The sequence below is a fragment of the Camelus bactrianus genome, chromosome 2 (assembly GCF_048773025.1).
Source record: "Camelus bactrianus isolate YW-2024 breed Bactrian camel chromosome 2, ASM4877302v1, whole genome shotgun sequence".
In the NCBI taxonomy this organism is placed as follows: Eukaryota; Metazoa; Chordata; class Mammalia; order Artiodactyla; family Camelidae; genus Camelus; species Camelus bactrianus.
Genome location: NC_133540.1, coordinates 82,594,381 through 82,617,230, shown reverse-complemented (window position 1 = coordinate 82,617,230; position 22,850 = coordinate 82,594,381). Strand labels below are relative to the sequence as shown.

At 35.6% G+C, this 22,850-nt stretch overlaps 1 protein-coding gene across 1 annotated transcript; it reads left to right on the top strand.

The window, feature by feature from the left end:
• The first annotated feature begins 103 nt into the window (after nucleotides 1-103).
• Nucleotides 104-22,236, top strand: LOC141573761 (UDP-glucuronosyltransferase 2C1-like). Its single transcript, XM_074344400.1, has 6 exons — nucleotides 104-903; nucleotides 7,037-7,185; nucleotides 8,961-9,092; nucleotides 14,947-15,034; nucleotides 16,408-16,627; nucleotides 20,225-22,236. The coding sequence occupies exons 1-6, from the start codon at nucleotides 183-185 to the stop codon at nucleotides 20,502-20,504; spliced, it is 1,590 nt and encodes a 529-aa protein (XP_074200501.1). The 5' UTR covers nucleotides 104-182; the 3' UTR covers nucleotides 20,505-22,236.
• The last annotated feature ends 614 nt before the right edge of the window (nucleotides 22,237-22,850 follow it).

Genomic DNA, 22,850 nt, shown 5'->3' with positions numbered 1-22,850 from the left:
TTCAGCCTTTTTTTTTTTTCCATCAAAGTAGTTTCATTTCTTTTTAATCCGTAATACAAAGTACACACTTCAAAGTTCAGCCCAACCTAGTATAAACTGGTTGGGCGGGACAAGTAAATGTCTTTGTATTGTGAGTCACGCACTTGGTTTAAGCTCAGATTTCCTTTCAGCAAGAGTTAATCATGAAGACTGTGAAAAGCTTCTGTGTCCTTTTCATGCTGCATCTGGGTTTCTTTGACTCTGGAAGGACTGGGAAAGTACTTGTATGGCCCATGGATTTCAGTCATTGGATTAATTTAAATGTGATTCTGGAAGAACTCCGCCATCGTGGGCACGAGATAACTGTCCTGGTACCTTCACCAAGTCTCCTGCTTGATCATACCAAGATTCCTTTTAATGTGGAGATCCTCCAACTTCCGGTAACTAAAGAAACTCTCAGGGAAGAACTCGATACAATTCTCTATTCAGCTTCTTTTGAACTGTCAAATCTCTCCTGGTGGGAAATGCATATAAAACTGACAAAAATAGAGCACAATTTTTTTAGAACAATGAAAAGAGTATGTGACAGTGCTATCACAGATAAGGATTTACTCAGCAGACTACAGGCAGCTAAGTTTGATATCTGCTTGGCTGACCCTTTAAGCTTTTGTGGGGAGTTAGTGGCTGAGCTCCTCAATATTCCATTTATATACTCTTTCCGGAGCTCCTACGGAAATGTCATTGAGAGATGGTGTGCTGGGCTTCCGATGCCTTCTTCCTACGTTCCTGGAAGTACATCAAGACTGACACACAACATGTCTTTTGTACAGAGGCTGGAGAATTGGTTACTGTATACATTAATTGATATGCTGTATTCTTACTATATATTTCCGGAATGGGATGCGTATTACAGCAATGTTTTAGGTAAGAGAAATTTGCGTGTAATAAGGATTCTTATTTCATATATTAAATGTAAATATTTGTCTGACTGTATGAAAACTTACAAAAGGGATTTTTAGGGAGGACCCTAGTTCTTGTACCTAAACTATTTTGAGTGGAAAAAATAGTAATATTTTCTTATTGTATTTTTTTCATAATTGAGTACTGACACCATATCAGAGAAGACAATATTCTCTATATTCATAGGTCTTGTTTGATGCTAAGATTTTTGGAGTATTTGGAAAAACCAAATATGACGATGTCTTTTATTTCTATAACTTCAGTCTACTCTCTTCTTTACTTTTATACACCTTGTTTTCTTTCTGATTAACTTGCTGTTTCTCAGACTTCTGTTTGCCTCCTATCAAGGCTTGGTTGATTGGTTGCCAGACTTGGCATCTGGTAAGCATGAAAGTAGAAAATAAATGAATGTAGCTTGGTTTCATATGTTCTTGCCTTTGAAAGGGCAAGAAAAGGAAGATTTTTCTCAAAAGGAGCATGTTTCTAGATTTTTAACTTACCTCATTGTTTTCTTGTTGTTCTATGCAAAATTACATTAGAGTTCAACTAGCGAGCATTGACCCTGAGCAAAAAAAATTTTTTTCTATTTTAGCAACTCTATTTACTCTTCTTTTTCCCTTTTGCATAATTGACTTTTTTAATTATAAAATTTTGTTGAGGAATTTTTGCCTAAGAGGCTAGTTATCTCTGAGGAAGCAGTACCCTGCTTCCCTGCTTACATTATTTAGTTAGATTTTTTTAAATATACTTAGCTATATAACATTGTATTACTTTTGATATTGACAAAAAGTTATTCAATAGTCATCCTACAAAATAAATGAAAAATTTTATTGGCGTCAACATGAGGATTATAATCCTGGAGAGTCTGTCAAGAAGCTCTAAGGAATGTTCTGCCCACTAGAACCACAGCACAGTTATATAAGTTTTTGAGACAACGGATTACACAACAAAAGATTTTATACATCAAAGCAATATATTGACAGTTTACAAGTCCAAAAAGGCATGAAGTAGGTCACTATAACCCCTAAGGGATTAAGGGAGTAATATTATCTTTAAAGGTATTACTTGCTAGCATCAGTACAAAATTGCTTTTTTTGGTGAGTATGTTTTCCTGTGTCTTCCACGGGGATCTAGTTAATGTACAATGCAGATGCACAGTGCACAGTAAAAGGGGACAACAGGGAAGTAACTCAAATGGCAGAGAAATTTTTTGTAAACCTTTTCTTCTCCTGCCTTAAAATCATTTTGTTTCAACACAGGTATACAACATAATGATCTTTTTTTGGTATCTGTTGTGAAATAATCACCACAATAACGTTAGATAACATACATCACCACACAGAGTTACAAAGTTTTTTATCTTGAGATAGAACTTTTAAGATCTACCGTGTTAGTACCTGTCAAATACACAGTGCAGTGTGATTAACTATAGTCACCATGCTGGACATTACATCTCCTGCATTACTTACTTTAGAATGGGAAATCTGTACAATTTGTCCACCCTCACCTACCTGTTGCTCCCAGCTTCAAACCCCAAAATCCAGCGATCAGTTATCAGTTCTCTGTTTCTATGAGTTCATTTTCTTTTTGATTTGTTTTCTTTTCAGATTCTATGTATAAGTGATACCTTTTTCTTTCTGACTTACTTCACTTAACATAATTTCCCCAATCTCCGTCCATATTGAGACAGCTCGTTGTATAATAACCATATTTTCTTTATTCATTTACCTATCCATAAACACTGAGGTTGTTTCCAGTTTGGGCTATTGTAAATAACGCTGCAGTGAACATGCAGATGCAGGGATATCCTTTCCTTCAGATATATACCTAGAAGTGGATTTGCTGGATCATATGGTACTTTTATTTCCATATTGTTTTCCATAGTCCTGCACCATTTACCTTCCCATTAACAGAGCACACGGCTCCTTTTTCTCTACATCCTCACTACCATTTGTGGTCTCTCATTTTTTTTTTTTTTTTTTTTTTTGATAATAGCCATTCTAACAGGTGAGAGGTGATACCTCATTTTGATTTCGATTTGCATTTCCTTGATAACTAGTAATGTTGAGCACCTTTTCATGTATTTGTTGCCATTTGAATATTTTCTTTGGAAAAATGTCTATTCAGGTTCTTTGATAATTTTTCTTATTGAATTGTTTGGTTTCGTGCTATTGAATTAGGTGAGTTCCTTATGTACTTTAGGCAGCAACACCTAGTCAGACATAGGGTTTGCAAATATGCTCTCCCACTTCATAGGTTGCCTTCTCATTATGTCGATCATTTCTTTTGCTGTGCAGAAGCTTTTTAGTTTCAAGTAGTCCCATTTCTTCATTCTGAACTTTGTTGTTTATGCATTAAGTTTCATATTTTTAAAAATCTCTGTCAAGGCCCATGTCAAGAAATATTTCCCCTGTGTTTTCTGCTAGGAATTTCATGGTTGTACGTCTTACATTTAAGTCTTTCATTCATTTAAGAGTACTTTTATAGTGGCGTAAGTTCAAGGTCTAGTTTCATTCTTTTGATGTGAATATCTAATTTTTTCAGCAAGAATTTTTTTAAAAAATGTCCTCCTTCATGGAATAATTTTTGGCCTTCTTGTGAAGTATTAGTTGGCCAAATACGCGTAGGTTTATTTCTGAGCACTTGATTCTGTTCTGTGATTCCATGTGTCTGTTTTAATGCCTGTACCATATGGTTTGGATTAGTATAGCTCCAAGGTATAGTTCAGTGGTAGAGTACATGCTTAGCATGAACGAGGTCCCACTTCAATCCCAGTACCTCTGGTAAATAAATAAATAAACGTAATAATAGCCCCCCACCACAAAAAAGACCTGGATTAGTATAACTTTATAATATTGCTTGAAATCAGTAAGTGTGATGCCTCCAGGTTTCTTCTCTGTCTCAGGATGACTGGATATTTGAGGTCTTTTGCAGTTACGTATGAAATTTTCAATTATTTTCCTTATTACTAATTTTAACACTATATATGTCTAATACTCTATCATTCCTAAAAATTGTGTTTATTCCTAAAATTTTTTAAATTTGTTTGTACTTGTGAACTATTGTTATATATAGCCATTTCCCTTTTTGTTTTTTGAGATATCTGTTTTAAATTCTCTCTGCAAAAATTTTTTTTAAACAACTCACAAACACTATGAGTGCTTCTAAAGAACTATGCTGCCCAGGAATATGCCTTATGTTCAGAACAGCATGTGTCATAATCGAAGTGGACAAATTGCATTCAGACATTTCCTGGGCATTCTGTGAGAGAAGAACATGCTTATTTCTCTAGACTTGACCCTAAAGAAAATGTGCACAGAAGCTGCTCTACCCATCCATCACCAGTCACTCATGTTCAGAGTCCAAGATGCAAAAGGCAAAACTGAGATAGATAATTTGAAATCCCATCTTGGTGACATTGTCTGACTTGTAGATCAAGCAGTGACTGATCTACAGCTGAATCAAGGTTATTTGTTTATTTCTGATTCCAGCAGTTTGGTACTCAGTGGTGGACCCTCTTTCATAGGGAAGGATTACTGGTAGGACATAGTGATCATAGTCTTTGATTCTTTCCTAGCTGTTTTTACCTAAGAATGTTTGGAGGGGAGCAGTATATCAATCTGAGAAAGAAGAATAAAGACTTTGTAAATAGAAAAATAATTTCTTTACTCTCATCATACATTTAAAAATGCTGTAAGGTACAGATTGTTATTTGACTACTCGGAATTTAGGATCTTTATTATAAAATCTATTTTAAGTGTGTTTCAAATTCTAAATACATAAGTCATAACTTATACAATTATTAATTGAACCATGTCATAGATATGTTGAAATAATTCAGGAGGAAACCAGTAACAGTATCTGTTTCAAAAAGTTTTTTGAGGAACTCTTTACAATCATTTTGAGGGAAAGAGGAATATTAGAGTAATAGTGCTAGGTTAGACCCCAAAATGGTAAAAATCCCATAGTGCAATAAAGACATATTTTGGGGGGATGCTCATTTCTACCAGACAGAAACATACAAGTTCACATTCAAATTCAAACTATCTGAACTCAAAAATCCACAATAAAATGATAATAAGTGACAAAGTCATATATATGCACAATTTTCTATATATGTAACTAATCTTCAAATCATTCATTCCTCAAGAAATGCCCCAACATAACATCAAATGTGGCACGTACCTTCGGAAATTTGGGAAATGCTTTTCCTAATTTGAGATATTGTCTCATAATCTCTTCATGCAGATCAAGCATTATTTTTTACTTCTCATACTATATTGTCTTCATTTCAATCCATTAAACACAACAGATTACTAATCTAGGAGTGCAGACGTAACAGCAAAATGGTATTGATATGAAAAAAAGTGAAGCAACCATGTTTTCCTCAAATTCTACTCCTAGGTTTATAACCAAGGAAAATAAGCACGTGTCCACACAAAACATATGCATGATTGCTCGTAGAGCATTATCCACAGTATCCAAATATGGAAACAACCCAAATGGTCATCAATTATGAGTGGATAAGCAAAATGAAGTATAGTCAAACAAAAGAATTACTCAGCAATAAAAAGTAAGGAAGTACTGATACACACTACCACAGGGATGAACCTTGAAAACACTATGCTAAGGGGAAGAAGGCAGCACAAAAGACCACGCAGTGTATACTTTCATTTAAATTAAATGAAATGAGATTATTTGGAATAGTCAAATGAAGAAAGAAGTAGAACAGTGGTTGTCAGGGGCTGGGAAAAGGAAGAAAGGGAGAATGACTACCAATGGATATGGGCTCTCTTTCAGGAGTAATAACAATTTGTAAAATACAGTAGTGGAGATGGTTTCACAACCTTATGAATATACTAAAAACTACTCAATTGTGTATTTAAAAGGAAGAATTATACAATATGTAAATTCTATCTTAATAAACCTGTCAAAAAGATGGTGTGAGAGTGAAGCATCACACAAAGGGAAGAAGATTATACCCAAGGCTACACCAATAAGCCACTGAAATGGGATATGACCTGAGTATGAAACTGGATTTTGAATACCGTTGTCATTATCAGAATCAAATGCTTAAATTACTGAAATTCGCTTGTGATCTCTTACACAGATAGATCGTCCTGGTCAGTTCAAAATCCCTCACATTTGCTAATCAGAACTTAAGCACACTCAGAACATCAAGGAGAATATTCAAAAAGCCATGTGATGGGACAACATAAAGCTACAGTGTCTTCATATTAGTGATACTGAGTATGTATTTCAAAAGGACGCCAAAACCCTGGATAAGGTTCCTTACACCACAGTAATTGAATAGAATGCAGAAATGCAGCTCGGACTCCAAACAAAGAGAAGTGATTTACTTCTCAGTCACTACTTTCAGTTCTTAAGCTGTTAATAGTCACTTCATTGCCATTCAGTTGAAAGAGACCCCCTTTTTACTGTTAGTCAGCTAAATGTGTCAAAATACTTAATATTTCACCACCAGCTTATTAAACATTGCTATATCTTCCCCAAAGAGGACAAAAGGCTTGTCCAACAGGAACTTCCATTTTGTATGGCAAAGGAGAAAATCACTTAAAAAATTTCCTTTTAATAATTCATTCCCGATATGATGTAATTAGTTGTGACAGCACACTGGAAAACACTAGGGGAAAAGATGGATACAGTAAAAAGTTGTTTTTTTTAAGAAACCAGAGGTTCTTGGGGCAACAAGGATGCAAAAAATTGGAGAAGAGGGTTCTCGAGAAGAGGAGGAGACACGACCATAGAAGTTTGAGGATCACTGCCTGAGTTTCTTGTTCCTGGCTCGGAGCAGGTGTCCTTGCTGAGCGTGGAGTGGGGCTCAGGCTTAGCTCAAGCAGAAGACTCTGTTGGCAGAGATGAAGCGGCGGGCTTTTGGCTTTGTTCCATGCTTAAATTGGTCTTTGGTTATTGATAATCTCACTATTTGTACTCTTGGGGAAAAGGTCAATGGATTTCACAGAGATAACATAGGGCCAGTATCTTCAAAGATTTCTCTTAGAAAAGTAGATGGTGAAACAGTTCCCTTATAACATGTCAGCTTGTTTCCTCTCTATCATCCTTCATTTTTATTCAGGAAAACCTACCACATTATGTGAGACTATGGGGAAAGCTGAAATGTGGTTGATTCGAACTTACTGGGATTTTGAATTTCCTCAACCGTACTTACCTAATGTTGAATTTGTTGGAGGACTGCACTGCAAGCCTGCGAAGCCCCTACCGAAGGTACTTGAATGTGCTGATTTTGCCTGTTTGAGAACTTACCTGCTGAAATGATTTCCAGTTTGTTATTGATAGTATTTGATCTGCCAGCTGAAAACACATGCTCAGGAATTAGCGGCCATGACTCTCTTACACTAGTAGACTGCAATCAGCAGGTCAGGAGCCTTCCTTTTGTATTATGTGTTATTATCTGGTTGAAGTAGTCCCCGTATTTCCTTTCCTTTTTCATACTTCATTAAGTCTTTATGAACATGTACATTCTGCAGAAATGTTAAAATATTTCCCAGTATCTCAAGAATACTCTGCTGTCATTGAAAATAAATTTCCATGTTAAATCAATCCATCTATCAGAATAGTATATGGTTAATTTTATGTGTCAGCTTCCCTGGGCCTGGGACCCAGCTATTTAGCCAAACATCACTCTGGAAGTTTCTGTGAGGGTGTATTTGGCTGACATTAACATTAAATATGTGGACCTTGAGTAAAGTAAACTGCTCTGCATTTGTGGGTGAGCCTCATCCAATGAGTTGAAGAACTGAATAGAAAAGACTGAACTCTCCCATGTGAAAAAGAGTTCTGCCAAGAGGGCCTTCAGACTTGACCTATAACAGGGACTCCTCCTTGAGTCTTCAGTCTGATGGCCTATTCTGTAGATGTTAAACTTGCTGGCCTCCATAATCATGTGAGTCAAATGCTTAAAATAAATCTCTTCCCTGTCTTCAATTTCAAACCTCATGCATGTTTTCCTTATCTTATCTGGTTGACTTAGCTTAGTTAGTAACTAAACATAGGATGAAAAGATTTCTTTTTACTTCAGGAAGATTAAATATGCTATTTTTATTTTGGATTCCAAGCCTAATTTTTCTATACTATTACTGTCATTTGCAAAGTATGCATTAGAGGAATTCCTGCATTAATTACCTGGTCAGAAATTATATGGCTTCCTCAATCCTAAATGTGTTTGTGGAAACTTATCTAATGTATAAATGTGGACAAATTAAAAACAAATTGAAATTCAGAAAACAGAACAAAGTAAATTGTACCAAAAGGATGTCATTATTCTGACCAGGATTCAGCAGAAGAAAGAATGATAATCTTATTATCACCCAAGGCTAAATATGAAATGAAGCACCAGGACTATTTAACATGAAGCAGAAATCAGATATTCTTCATCTGGAGATTTGTGGAGAGGCTGTTGGAAGGCAATAGACAGTATCTAATGTAGTCATTCACTTTACAAACAACAAGCTTAAATAGAAACCTGACTCTGCCAGCTACTGCTTTATAGCCTTCAACAAATTATTTTACCTCTCTGAGGTAGCTTTCCCATCTGCAAATGTATACATATATCTTAAGATCACCATATATCTGAGTGTAATGACACATATAAAGAGCTCAACACATGGCAAATGATAACATGTAGTCAATGATTTGTAAACAGAGATACAAACACACCTCAGAAATGTCTAGAACATACTAGTAGGGAGCCTCCAGCTTAAATTATTTTTAAAATCTTTTATCTCATATAATTTTTAAAGGTTGCTTTCCATTTGCAGTTATTACAATATATTGACTATCTCCCCCCATGTTTTACAATTAAATTATTCTTAATTTGCCTAATAACCAAGGATTTCAGGCCATATGTTTCATACTCTGAAATGGTTAACATATGAAAAAGCAGAAACTTTCTAATAATTCAGACACATTGAGAAAAGTGTGTGACTATCTTATTCTTGTAAGTGTTAACTTTCATATTACAAAGATTGTTTTCTTCACAGGACTTAGAAGAGTTTGTCCAAAGCTCTGGAGAAGATGGAGTTGTGGTGTTTACTCTGGGGTCAATGATCAGAAACCTCACGGAAGAAAAGGCTAATATGATTGCATCAGCCCTTGCCCAGATTCCACAGAAGGTCAGATAAAGTTATTTTTGGAAGAGCAGCTGTTTTAAAATCTATGAGGATCTCCTTAAATGTGCACTTTAAAAATGTAAGAAAAGCTACTGATATTAGCATCAATTTAACTAAAGTGTAAAGAAAAAATATTAAATGTTACAAGAAGATATTTTATGCTACTTGCTTTAAATGTGGCATTACTGACAGGAAAACATATTGCCATATTTTCTTTATGTAATGGGATAAAACTAAGTCACTCTCGATCTTAAACAATAGGTCAGCTGTTTGCCTAGGTTTTAAGGTTTCCATGAAATCTAACCTCTTTTTGTGTTATTTGTTTTTTAAATCTGTGGCATATACACAAGGTACAACTAACATGTCAGAGAATACAGGAAGAGACACTCAAAATTATACCATTGATTCACAGGCTGCCTCGGAGTACATCTCCTTTTAATTAATTGTTTGGGACCTGGAACTGACAGCTTAGATTCCAGGAATACTCCTAAATGTGATGCTTCTATGTAAACAGTTAAAGATTTTAGTAATACTGTAAAAGATTAATGGCAGTTCACTCTATGGCATTCCCACAAACTATGCATTTTTTTAATTGATAGCATCCTAGGTTATAACTGAGTGATGGTGTTCCTAATTTGCCAGGGACACTTTTTACCTTGTAGCTTTAGATAAAATAGCTAACTTTATATGCAATTTTAAGTTCCAAAACATCATGACAAGTCTTGTGCACATAGCCAAATTACTTTCAAAAATCATTTTGTGGAAGCAATATCCATTTAAACATCTCATCTAAATGGCATCTTCAGAAAAATATTAAATTTTCAACTGTATTAAAATACAGTGCTTAAGGGTCACATCAAGGTAGATTCAGAAGCACCAAGAAATTGTCTGAAGTAACTATGATGGAAATATGGACTCTATGTGAGCACTTGAATTTTTCGGTGGAGAGACTGACTAGTAATTTGTGGTTAATTTTTTAAAACAAATTCAACCATTTAGCATAGCAGCAAGTTCTAAGTCTACCTCACCCAGTCCCATGACAGCCAACATGTTTTATTCCTGGTGTGATTTGCTGGAGCTATGCTGGGAAATAATGACCTTAATCTCCAGATTTTGGTTCTGCATTCTGATTGATGACTGATGCTTTGTTCACTGGCATGTAGGCACAGAAGTTGGCCACAGTTGTTTCAACTTCGATTAGCAGAAGTTTCCAGGGATTTTAAAGGATGAGCACTATTTTTTTTTCTTTTTTTCTCTGGGAGTCAGACAATCACCAGTGGGGCCATTTTTTTAAAACTTCACATACAGTGAAATTTAGAAAGCTATGTGTATGTCCAGGGAAAACCATAGGCTGACAAAAGACTTGTGAAAACCTAAAGCTTTTACCTCAGACTGATTCCTGGCAAAGAGAAACCCTTCAACAATATAAAAAAAAAAATTAAGAAGGGGAAATTCTGATTTCTGGAGTTAGAACTTTATAAAAACCTCAAATGTACAGTTCTCAGCAAATATCACAAGGCATACATAGGTGAAAAAAAATATCACAAGGCATACGTAGGTGAAAAGATGGTCCAATCAAAGGAACAAAATAGACAGAAACAATTAGTGAAGGAGCGTGGATTTTGGAATTACCAGAAAAAGATTTTAATAGCACAGTCTTAAAAATTCACAAAGAACCACAGGGAGACAGTTATAAAGAGAACAAAAGATATAGATAAGATATAAAATATTGATAAAGAGAAATAAATTCTTTTAAAAGAGTCAAGAAGAAATTCTACAGCTAAAAATTTCAAGAATTAAAATGAAAATTTTACCTCAGGGGTTCCAAATCAGACAAGAGCGAGCAAAAGAACCAGCAAAATGAAAACAGAGTAACTGAAATTAGCAAATTCAAAGAACAGAAAGACAAACAAATGCAGCTAAATGAGCAAAGCCTAAGGGACTTGTGGGACACCATCCTGTGCATGAGCAGACACATGCTGGGAGTCCCAGAGAGACAGAAATGGGCAGAAAAGATATTTAAAGCAATAATGTCTCAAAATATACTGCTTTTAATGAAAGACATAAATCCAAGAAGCTTAGTGAACTATAGGTGGGATAAATGCAAAGAGACCTACACAAAGACATATTCGAATCAAGCTGCTGAATGACAAAGACAATGAGAAAAGCTTGAAAGGAGCCAGAAAGAAGAAAATCATCACATAAAAGTTAACTTCAGTAAAATAATCAGCCAATTCTCATTAGAAACCTTGGAGGCCAGAAGGCAGTGGGTTGATAAATTCAAAGTCTTAAAGACAAAATTGTTAACTGAGAGTTTTATCAGGCAAAATTTCCTTCAACAATGAGGTAGAAATGAAGACACTGCTTGATGAACAAAAGACGAAGGGTGTGAATAGCACTAGACTTTTCCTGTAAAAATGCAAAAGAGACCCTTTCTGGTTGAAATGAAAGGCTGCTGGACATTAATAAAAAATCATACGATGAAATAAAGATCTGCAGTAAAGGTAAAAACAAAAGCAACCATAAAAGCTACTATTATTGTAATTTTGGTTATAATTCTGATTTATTTTAATTTTCTCAGTCATTTAAAAGAAGATGCATAAAAATTATTAATTCATGTAACTAGGAACACAGTGTATAAGTATGTACACGTCAATAACAGAAAGGGAAATGGCGATATACAGGAGCAGAGTTTCTGTTCACTTTGAAGTTAGCAATAAATCGGTCCAAAGATAAATCACAAGAGCATTCAAAAATATTTTTAAATGAATGCAAATACAAACCAAAGAAGAGATGCAGAGAAACTAGGGCTTACAGGGAATTATTTTTATTACAGTAGATTTATAATAGTGTGCTAGTTTCAGGTATACAGCAAAGTGATTCAGTTATACATACATATGTATATATCTACAATCTTTTCCAATTCTTCTTTACTGCAAAATATTGAATACACGGTTCCCTGTACTATAGAGTAAATCCTGGTTATTCATCTGTTTTACATGTGGCAGTCTGCATCTGTTAAACCCACACTCCCAATTTATCTCTCCCATTCGCCTTCCAATTTGGTAACCAGAAGTTTGTTTTCTACATCTATAAGTCCACCTCTGTTTTATAAATAAGTTCATTTACATAATTTAAAAATTTTTTCAAATATAATTGATATGTAATATTTGCCTTTATCTGTCTGACTTACTTAACCCTCTGTGACAATCTCTAGGTCCATCCATACTGCTGCAAATGGAATCATTTCATTCTATTCATGGCTGAGTTGTATTCTATTGTGTATATATTCACACCATATCTTCTTTATCCTTTCGTCTGTTAATGGACTCTTAGGTTGCTTCCATGTCTTGGCTACTATAAATAGTGCTGCGATGACCAACGGGGTGCATGTGTGTTTTCGAAATAGAATTTTTGTCTTCTACAGATGTATGCCCAACAGTGGAATTTTTAGATCATATGATGACTCTATTTTGTTTTTTAGGGAACATCTATACCATTCTGTATAATGGCTGCACTAATTGTCATTCCATCCAACAGCGTAGGAGGGTTCCCTTTTCCCCACACCTTCTCCAGCAATTATTTGTAGATTTTCCAATGATGGCCATTTTGATCTATGTGAGGTGATACCTCATTGTGGTTCTGATTTGCATTTCTCGATCTTGAGCATCTTTTAGTGTGACTTTTGGCCATGTACATGTTTTCTTTGAATGAATGTCCATTTAGATCTTCTGTCTATTTTTTGAGATTTTTTGTGTTTGTTTGTTTTTCTGTTTTTAGTTTTATGAACTACTTGTGTATTTTGGAAGTTAAGTCTTTGTCGGTCATGTCATTTGCAAGTAGTTTCTCCCACTCCTAGTTTGTCCTTTTGTTTTCCTTATGGTTTCCTTTGCTGTGCAAATGCTTACACAGTTGATGACGTCTCATTTGATTATTATTGCTTTTATTTCTATTGCCTTGGAAGACAGATCTAAGAAAGTATTGATATGATTTATGTCAGAGAATGTTTTGCTTACGTTCTCTTCTGGGAGTTTTCTGGTATCATACTTGATATTTGCCATTAAGCCATTTTGAGTTTATTTTTGTGTATGATGTGAAGAAGTGTCCTCATTTGATTGATTTGAGAGGATATGAAAGAAATGTTGCCAAGATGGCACAGAAGGAAGACCCTCAGCTCACCTCTTCCCTCAGGCACCAAAATAGCAACAATTTACAGAGAAACCATTTATGAGAAAAAAAAGGAAAGACTAGCCAAGAAAATCTTGATATCTACATGATAAAGAAGGAAACTCGACATGTATCTTATATCACATACAAAAATAAACTCAAGGTAGTTCAGAGAGTGAAACTTTAGAATTAAAACAGTAACACTTTTACAAAATATCCCTAAAGGAAAACTTCATCACTTTGGATTTTGCTATGATTTCAATAAGTATGACACAAAAAAGCACAAGTAAGAAAAGAAAAAAATAAATAAATTGAATTACATCAAAGGAAGAGAAATTTTGCATCAAAAGATACTATCAAGAAAGTGAAATACAATGTACAGATTGGGAGAAAATATTTGCAAATCGTGGTTATGATAAAGAATGAATGTGCACAGTTTATAAAGAACTCCTACAACTCAACAACAACAACAAAAAAAAAAAACCAGTTGAAAAATGGGAAAGTACTTGAACAGACTTTTCTCCAGAGGAGGCATACAAATGGTCAAAAAGTACATGAAAAGGTGTCCAGCATCATTCATCATTAGGGACATGCAAATCAAAAGCACAAAGAGATACTGCTTCACTCATTAGAATAGCTATTATCAAAAAATGGAAACTATCAAGTACTGGTGAGAATGTGGAGAAGTGCGGCCTCACGCATTGCTGGTAAGGGTGCACAGTGAGGTATCTGCTCTGGAAAACATGTCCGTGGTCCCCCACAGAGTTAAACATAGAGCTCTCATATGACCCAATAACTCTAATCCTGGCTATCTGTCAAAGGGACTGAAATCAGGGCCTCAACAGATGCTTGTACACCGATGGTCACAGCAACATTATCTACAATCAAAAACTGAATGGATAAAGGAAGTGTTATATATACACACAATGGGATATTTTTCCACCTAAAAAAGAAAGGTGATTTTGATATGTTACACATGCATGAACCTTGAAGACAATGCTAAGTGAAATAATGCTAAATCAGAAAAGGACAATTACTGTATGCTTCCAGTATATGTGGTACCTAGAGCGGTCAAGTTCATGGAGACGGGAAGAATAGAGGTTACCAGACTAGGGAGGGCAGGGAACAGGACGTTATTGCTAAATGGCAGAGTTTATGCTTCAGATGAAGAAGACATTTGGGATATAGATAGTGCTAATGGTTATACAACATTGTTGATCTATTGAACGCCACCAAATTCTAAACTTACAATACTTACAAAGATAGAAAGGCAATGCTTGCTTCTGTGTTACTGCCAATGTATTACAAAGGTCAAAGCACTAACACTTTCTTAGTGAGGTAGGTAACATCCCTCCCTTTTGCCTCTGAAAACATTCTTTCAAAAATCTCCTCTACCACAATGGCCTAGCGACACCAATATGTAGTTGTCTCAGATACAGATTGCCTTCCTCTACTAAATTAGAATCCATCTCATGTTGATAGCCGATCTATTAGGATTATTGCAAGCATTTGAAAACATGATTGTAGCGTCCATGGTTTAGAAACATTCATTACTTAATCACTTAGGGCCTCAGTTTCTCATCTATAACCTGGTGACATCGAACTAGATTAATTCTAAGTTAACTGCCTCCTTCTGACAGGATGTGATTCTAAAAGTCTTCTAATTGAGTAAAGGCATGTATCTTAACAGGTTCTGTGGAGATACACAGGAAAGAAACCAGATACACTCGGAGCCAATACCCGGCTGTATGAATGGATTCCGCAAAATGATCTTCTTGGTAAGACCACAGAGGAGAAATTTGCACAGAGTTCAATGAGGGATAAGCTAAATGATTTCTCAGTTAAAAAAAAAAAATTCAACAAATTTGAATTCAAAATAAGCGAAAAAAAAAAAAAAAAAAAAAAACCAGAAAACCACCCTTAACATCTTCATCACCTTTCTTCTGGGGCTTGTTAAGGAAAAATCTTCCAGACACTTGTTAAAGACTGGAAGACACAGTTTATTCAAAACCATCATGTTAAGTTTACATCCTACTGCAGTGGACTTTGACAATGAGACAGAGATTGGACTCAACTCTGAATACAAACAGGAAAATTGGGAAATTTATAGCCAAAGAGCAAAATTGGGTACCACTGGGTGGAAAGTTACTAAGAGGAGACATCAGGGACAAAGCGGGCTCCGGCAAAACTGACCTAATCTGATTCTTGCCAATGGCAAGCTAGGGTGGTCAAACATCATCTGAGGGATTGTGAAGAATGACGCAACAGCTATAAAGGGTGACTGGACATCAAGGATAGTGGAGTCTAGCTAAACTGGCTTCGTAGGATTCTTACTAAACTGGGCAAAGCAGAGATAAACAAAGAAGCTCCATATCAGGACCCAGTGGGGAAGAGAGTTCAGAGAAATCTGACTAGGGTTTGGTTGTGAACAGAATTTTTCTCAAGGTCTGACATAAATGTGGAATTTATAATTCCCCATTGATGATACAACCTCCCTCCTCAGAATCAATCAATGTCCCTTTCGAACAGTCTCTCACGAAATTTTGCAGAGTATTTCAGCTGCCTCCTGAATCTCTCTATCCATTCCATCCCACCTCTTTTCTCTCCTCCCCACTATAAATTTGTGAAAAAAAAAAAACCTGACAATTCCGTTCACCATCTGCGATATTATTCATGGTTCCATACTAATGTAACATCATGTGCAAAATCCCATGTTCTTACAGTACCTCAGGATCTTGCCCTAGTCTACCTTTCTAGCCTGTTATGCCCACATTCTCACATTGAAACTCTGCACATCTCAGCTCCTCTTCCCCATCCACACAAGCATTTGTTTTCTGAAATCCCTTCATTCCTTTTGATTGATGTATTTTCCCAACAACTTGTCCATGGCAACTGCTCCCCATCAGTTCCCTCTGCACAAACCTTCAGGGTTTTGTGGAATGACTTAATTGCTAGAATCATTCATTGCTGCTCAGCCTGGAATCATTAGCTGCCACTTTCTTTGGAGCCTACAGGAATATATACAAAGCCACAGGGCACAGAATTGCATAGGAAATGCTGCCTAATTGAATTGGTGACGTATACAGCGGTCATGTTTTTTTGTTTCTGAAACACATACAACACAGAATAATGATTTTCTTTTTCTTTTTAGGCCATCCCCAAACCAGAGCTTTTATCACTCACAGTGGAACCAATGGGGTCTATGAAGCTATTTACCATGGGGTGCCTATGGTGGGAATTCCCATGTTTGGTGATCAGCATGATAATGTTGCTCGTGTAAAAGCCAAAGGGGCAGCTGTTGAAGTAGACTTGCCCACAATGACAAGTTCTGATCTGCTTCATGCTTTGAAGGAGGTTATTAACAACCCTTCGTGAGTATACAATATATTCTTTTCTGAGAGTCATCCTGTTTTTTAATAGGAGTGAACTGTTTCATTCAATTCAATTAATTACTTTTTAAATTTTTCTATTAAGTATAGTTGGTTTACAATGTTTTCTAGTTTTTGGTGTACACAATAGTGGTTCAGTTATGTGTATACATATATATATATTCCTTTTCATAGTCTTTTTTATTATAGGGTATTATAAGATATTGAATATAGTTCACTGTGCTATACAGTACAACCTTGCTGTTTCTCTATCTGTTTATAGCCATTAGTGACTTCAAATCCCAAATTCCCAATTGGTCCCCTTCTCATCATCCCCCTGGTAACCATAAGTTTGTTTTCTATGTCTGTGAGTTTCTTTCTGTTTTGAAAATATGTTCAGTTTTGCCATTTTTTGATTCCACATATAAGTGATATCATATGATATTTTTCTGTTTTGAAAAGAAAAAACTATCAATAATAAGAAAAGATTGTGTCTCTGTGTAACAATAGCTTAATTTCTTTAAATAAGTTTAATATTTCTTTGAAGTTACAATCTACTGCTCAGGGACAGTACATGACAAAATTCCTTCATAGAATTTAAGTACAAGACAATCATATTTGATATTAACTATGTACTGCTGATTATGTATAATTAATCAATTTATAAATGTTGGAGAGGGTGTGAAGAAAAGGGAACCATTCTACACTATTGGTGGGAATGCATTTGGTGAAGTCACTATGGAAAATTCTATGGAGATTCCTTAAAACACTATAAATAGACTTACCATATGATCCAGCAATTCCACTCCTAGGTATATACCTGGAGGAAACTCTAATTTGAAAAGATACATGCACCCTGATGTTCATAACAGCACTACTGACAATAGCCAAGACATAGAAGCAACCTAAATGTCCATTGACAGATGACTGGTGCTGGGGAAACTGGATAATCACATAAAGGAGAATGAATTTGGGCCCCTATCTGACATCACTTACCAAAATTAACTGGAAATGAACTAAAGACTTAAACAGAAGACCTGAAACCATAAAAAGCCCTAGAAGGAAACAGAGAAAAAGGCTCCTTGAATAAGGGTCTTTGCAACAATATTTTGGAAATGACAGCAACAGCACAAAGAACAAAAGTGGAAATCAACAAATGAGTCTACATCACACTTACCACTTCTGCACAGAAAATAAAATTCTCTAAAAAATGAAAGGCAACCTAAAAATGAGAGAAAATATTTTCAAACGTCATATCTGATCAGCACTTCATACACAAAATATAAAAAAACTCATTTAACTCTAAGCCAAAAGAATGTTCTCAAAAGACCAGAGTTACTGAATAGATATTTTCCCAAAGACATACAAATGGCCCACAAGTACATGAAAGGGGGCCTGACATCACCAAGCATCAGGAAAAGCAAATCAAAACCACAGTGAGACATCACCTCACACCTGTCAGATAGGCCAGCATCAAAACACTAGGTATATCCAGGGTGGTGCGTCTGTGAAGAAAGGGAATTCTAGGGCACTGCTGATGGGAATAGAAATTGCTGCAGACACTATGGAAAACAGTATGCACGTTCCCCAAAACATTAAAAATAGAACTACTACATTACCCAGCAATCCCACTACTGGCATTATGACTCAAGGAAATGAAAATAGAATATGAAGGAGATATCTGCACTCACATGATCACTGCAGCTTTATTCACAATAACTAAGATATGAAAATAGCCTGTCTGTCTATGGATGAATACGTAAAGAAAATGTGGTGTATGTTTATCAAGGAATATCATTCAGCTATAGGAATGAGGGAAATCCTGCCATTTGTGACAACATGGCATTATGCTAAGCAAGTCAGACAAAGAAAGACAGATACTGTGTGTCACTTTTATGTATAATCTAAAGGGGCGAATGCATAGAAACAGAAAGTAGAGTGGTGTTTACCAGGGACTAGGGGTTCAGGGAGTAGAGAAATATTGGTCAAAGGGTCAAACTTTCAGTAATAAAATGAACAAGTTCTGGGGAACTTTGTACAACATGGCGATGAGCTGTGATCAAAAATAAATAAATTCTCAATATGGAATGGTTACATTTCTGTTATTGTATTTCAAATAAATCTAATAAATATAATCTTGGAGGAAAAAAAGAAACTATATCAAAATGATAATACTTTCCAGGCTTTGGATAAATACTTCTTTTAATATCAGATAAATTCTTACTAAAAATTTCATAGACATCTATGAATAAATATTGACATTAGAGACTAAAATAATTATTTTTAAACTATTTCCAATTTTGGCCAATACTGAATGACTTTTCTCTAGTAAGCCGCTTCTCAACTTTCCATTTCTCTCTTCTATATCACAGCTCAATTATTGCTTGATGTATAATCATTATAACATTATCAAGGCTTACAACATACAACATTGTCTATGATCACACTTCCCAATACATTTTAGCCCTACTTTTGTATTTATATGGATTTAATGATGCACCGTTTGTTTTAGTACAGTCTTTCTGTACCTGTCAGGTTTTGTTCGTACTAATTTTTCATCTGACAAATACTTTATTTCTATTTTTGGAGCTTCTGTTGCTGTTGTTTCCTTGATCCCTGAGATATATGCAGACGTACTTATTCCTTAAATTCTTGTGTATTAACAAAGCCCTGCCTTATTTTTCTTAAACCAAAGGGCAACAGGGCTTTGTATAAGATTTTTGTTTTTTTGGATCACAATTCTCCTCAGAACTTTCTACATGCTCTTTTCCATTTTCTGCAGTTCAATGATTTATAAGTTAAATGATCATGGCACTTGAAGTGTGGAAGAATCACCTGTCTCCTACACCTCCTTCATATATCCAAGGAAATTCTTCTTCTAGGTCTGCCATCCAAAACCTCAAAACAAAACCCTGGCCTGGTCTTTTGTCCCTTGACAGAAGGCAGAGGGTTTGTGTTCTAGCTCTTGTCACTTCTCATCGCACCACTGGCGCTTGCATCCCTCTGTAGCCTGAAGCAAAGATTCCAGCATCTACTCACTCTAGGGACCTACTTCTTGCCCATTGGGTGACATTAAGTTTTCTGTTTTCATCTGCAATGTCAGGGCCATGAAGATCATGGAGGGAAACCATTACCTGATGCTGTTGAACACTAGCTTCTTGTTAACACCCTCACTCCAGATCAAACCTGGGGAAGGTGGAGGGGTGGGGGAAGGGTTCCTCTCTCACAGACCTGCCCTCAGTGCTGCTTCCTGTCACTATCATGTTCTCAATACCACCCCCTCAGCAAATGAGGGTAAAATGCTGTATTCATATTCCTATATCTGAACTTTGAAAACGCTATTTCCAATAGAAGTTCTTTTCTCCCCTAACTCCAATTGTTATTTACAGTATGAAGCATCCAAAAAATTCCAGCTGATAGACCACTATATAGAAATATTTCAAGAGGAAACAAACTCACATGCTTTGGTGCTCTTGGAGATGTTATTTATGACATCATTTATTATACAACTATTTAAAATACTTTTAATAACATATAATTTTAGGTATACCACATCCTTAATGGTTTTTTCAAGTCGTTATCCATATATTCAATCTTCAGCTATAAAGAGAATGCTATGAAGTTATCAAGAATCCACCACGATCAGCCAGTGAAGCCCCTGGACCGAGCAGTCTTCTGGATCGAGTTTGTCATGCGCCACAAAGGAGCTAAGCACCTGCGGCCAGCCGCCCACAACCTCACCTGGTACCAGTACCACTCTCTGGATGTGACTGGGTTCCTGCTGGCCTGTGTGGCAACTATTATATTTTTGGTCACTAAATGTTGCCTGTTTTGTTGCTCGAGGTTTGGTAAAACCACAAAGAAGAAAAAGAGAGAATAGGATTTGGTTTTTCTGTTGATATTTTTTGTTTGTTTCTTTTTTTAACAAGTTGGGTGGAAACCATGGTGGGGCCCATCCAAATCAATCCATCCACTGACTTGAACTGATTCCTCTCCTACTCTTCAGGGTTCTTGTCCATTTCTCAGCTTTTCAAATCAAAGATCAAAGACTCACCCCCGAAATGTGCCACATGATTTAGAATTAAGGTTTCAAATTCTTTCCCAGAAACCTATTCTTTAAGAAGAGAAAATAAACAAATACACACATGGAGTTGCTACCATAAAGACTTAGTGCTTTATTCACAGCTTTCAGTTCAACAAATTGTGATGTTGTCTGAGGCCTTAGGAACAAAATGGTTAATTCCGTTTTCAGCATTGATCACATTGAACACTTTCTAAATACGTAACGTCATCCTGGGCCCAGTGTGTTATAGTTCTTGCATGTTCTCCAAAGGAACCAGGCAAGAGTAGTGCAGAGCATACTCAGCCAGATTCCCTTCAGGTCAGGGAGATCAGGAGGCTGTCAGGGTTTCTCCTCTGCAGTAAAGCACACTTGATACCATCAATTTATTTTCATCTGACACGTCAGACTGTGTCCCCCTTGCACTACAAAACACGCTTTTTCGCCTTTGATTTGTAGATTGCTCTTCATTTGGAAATTAATAATGTTAATTCTTCATTTGGATTGTAACACTTTCGTAGTTTCAGAGAAGTAGCTGAACTTCATAAGTTAGCATGATTGATGGTACAGTGGAGTAAATGACTGGAATTTAATACCTTCCTTTTAAAAATAACTAAAGAGAGGTGGTAAAGTGCAGTGGTAGAGTGTGTGTTTACCATATATGAGGTCCTGAGTTCAATCCTCACTACCTCCATTAAAAAAATAAACTAACTAGAAATTTTATTTAATTCATTCATATATTAATTATACTTATAAATATTTGTAAAGAAGAAGCAAACTAGTTACAGCTGCACTGCAGATACTTTGACGGGGAAAGTCCATTTCTCAGAACTGCTCTTTGCTAAAGGGGTGATTTTTTCCATCTAATCACAGACTCAGGACATTGCCCATTTCTTCCTTTTACTTTGCCCTATCACTTCTCCTGGTTCTCTCAGGAACCTTAATTGTGACCACTCTATGAAGCACAAGTACTTAGACTTCTGTTAAAAAGCATCAGCCAGAGATCTGCGGTAAACATGAAGACACAAGTTGTATTTTAATACAAATGAAGATGTCTTTTAATTTCTTTCCTAAAAAATCTGTCTTCTAGTATGTTTGCCAGTGTTTTGGCCTTGAGGTCAAAAAATTATTCAATCTAACTGTGATGGCATTACATAGTAACCAAGTTCATTAAATAATTGCCATGGACTGTGAGAATTATAACCTAAACTTAAGAAAACCAAAATTACAGCTCTATCTTAGAACAAATATAAATCATTTCCACAATTTTCTGGTTTTGACAGTAATAATGGCACAATTAAGAGCAAGTTAAATATAAACTTGTTCTTAGATGGGCAACTAACTATGAAAAGATATAGGAAAAAAAGATTTTTTTAATTTTACGAGGTTTTGAAATAATTAAAAAATTATAATGCTTTAATGTATAATTTTTTCAAAACTGTAAACACTAATGTTGTTTGTTTTCAGATCTAAATCATGTAATCAAAGCAGTAATTTACCACAATGCTAAATCATTTATTCTGGCAATAAAATACTGTGCTCTTCTAAAGGACTGTTTAAAATTATAGTTGAATCTTTGTTCATTTTATACCAAAGGCAAGATATCCATTAACTTTTTCATTATTATAAAATGAGGTAACATAAAGGAGTAAGGTTCAGGATGGTTGGCTTTACACCAATAACAGATGCATTATAATTCATGAAGAACAAAGTGCATACATAGCACTTTAAATAAACAAGGCCGAAGAATATTAATATAGTGGATAAGTGTCAGTTGGAGGGAGGTCTAGAGCATCACAAACGTCGAGGTTATGTGTACAAGCTCTCTAGAGTGGTTGATATATTTTCATTTGGAAATTATCATACTTCCCTTTCTTCACTACTCTTAACAAAATATAAAATCTTTTTAAATTTTAATTTCATATAATATACACATACATACGTATATATTTTACAATCACAGAAGTAAGATTTTTTAACAAATGCTGAAATAAAAATGGAATAGATAAAACAATGAAACACCTAATACTCTACTGTATTAAGATAAACCCAGGACTCTGGTAACCGTGAAATTTCTAATGATATTAGTCATGGTGAACTGGGACCTTATAGTGTTGGAAGAACAGGTACTAGTTATTGTGACACAGTAGCTTTTTGTTATACAGA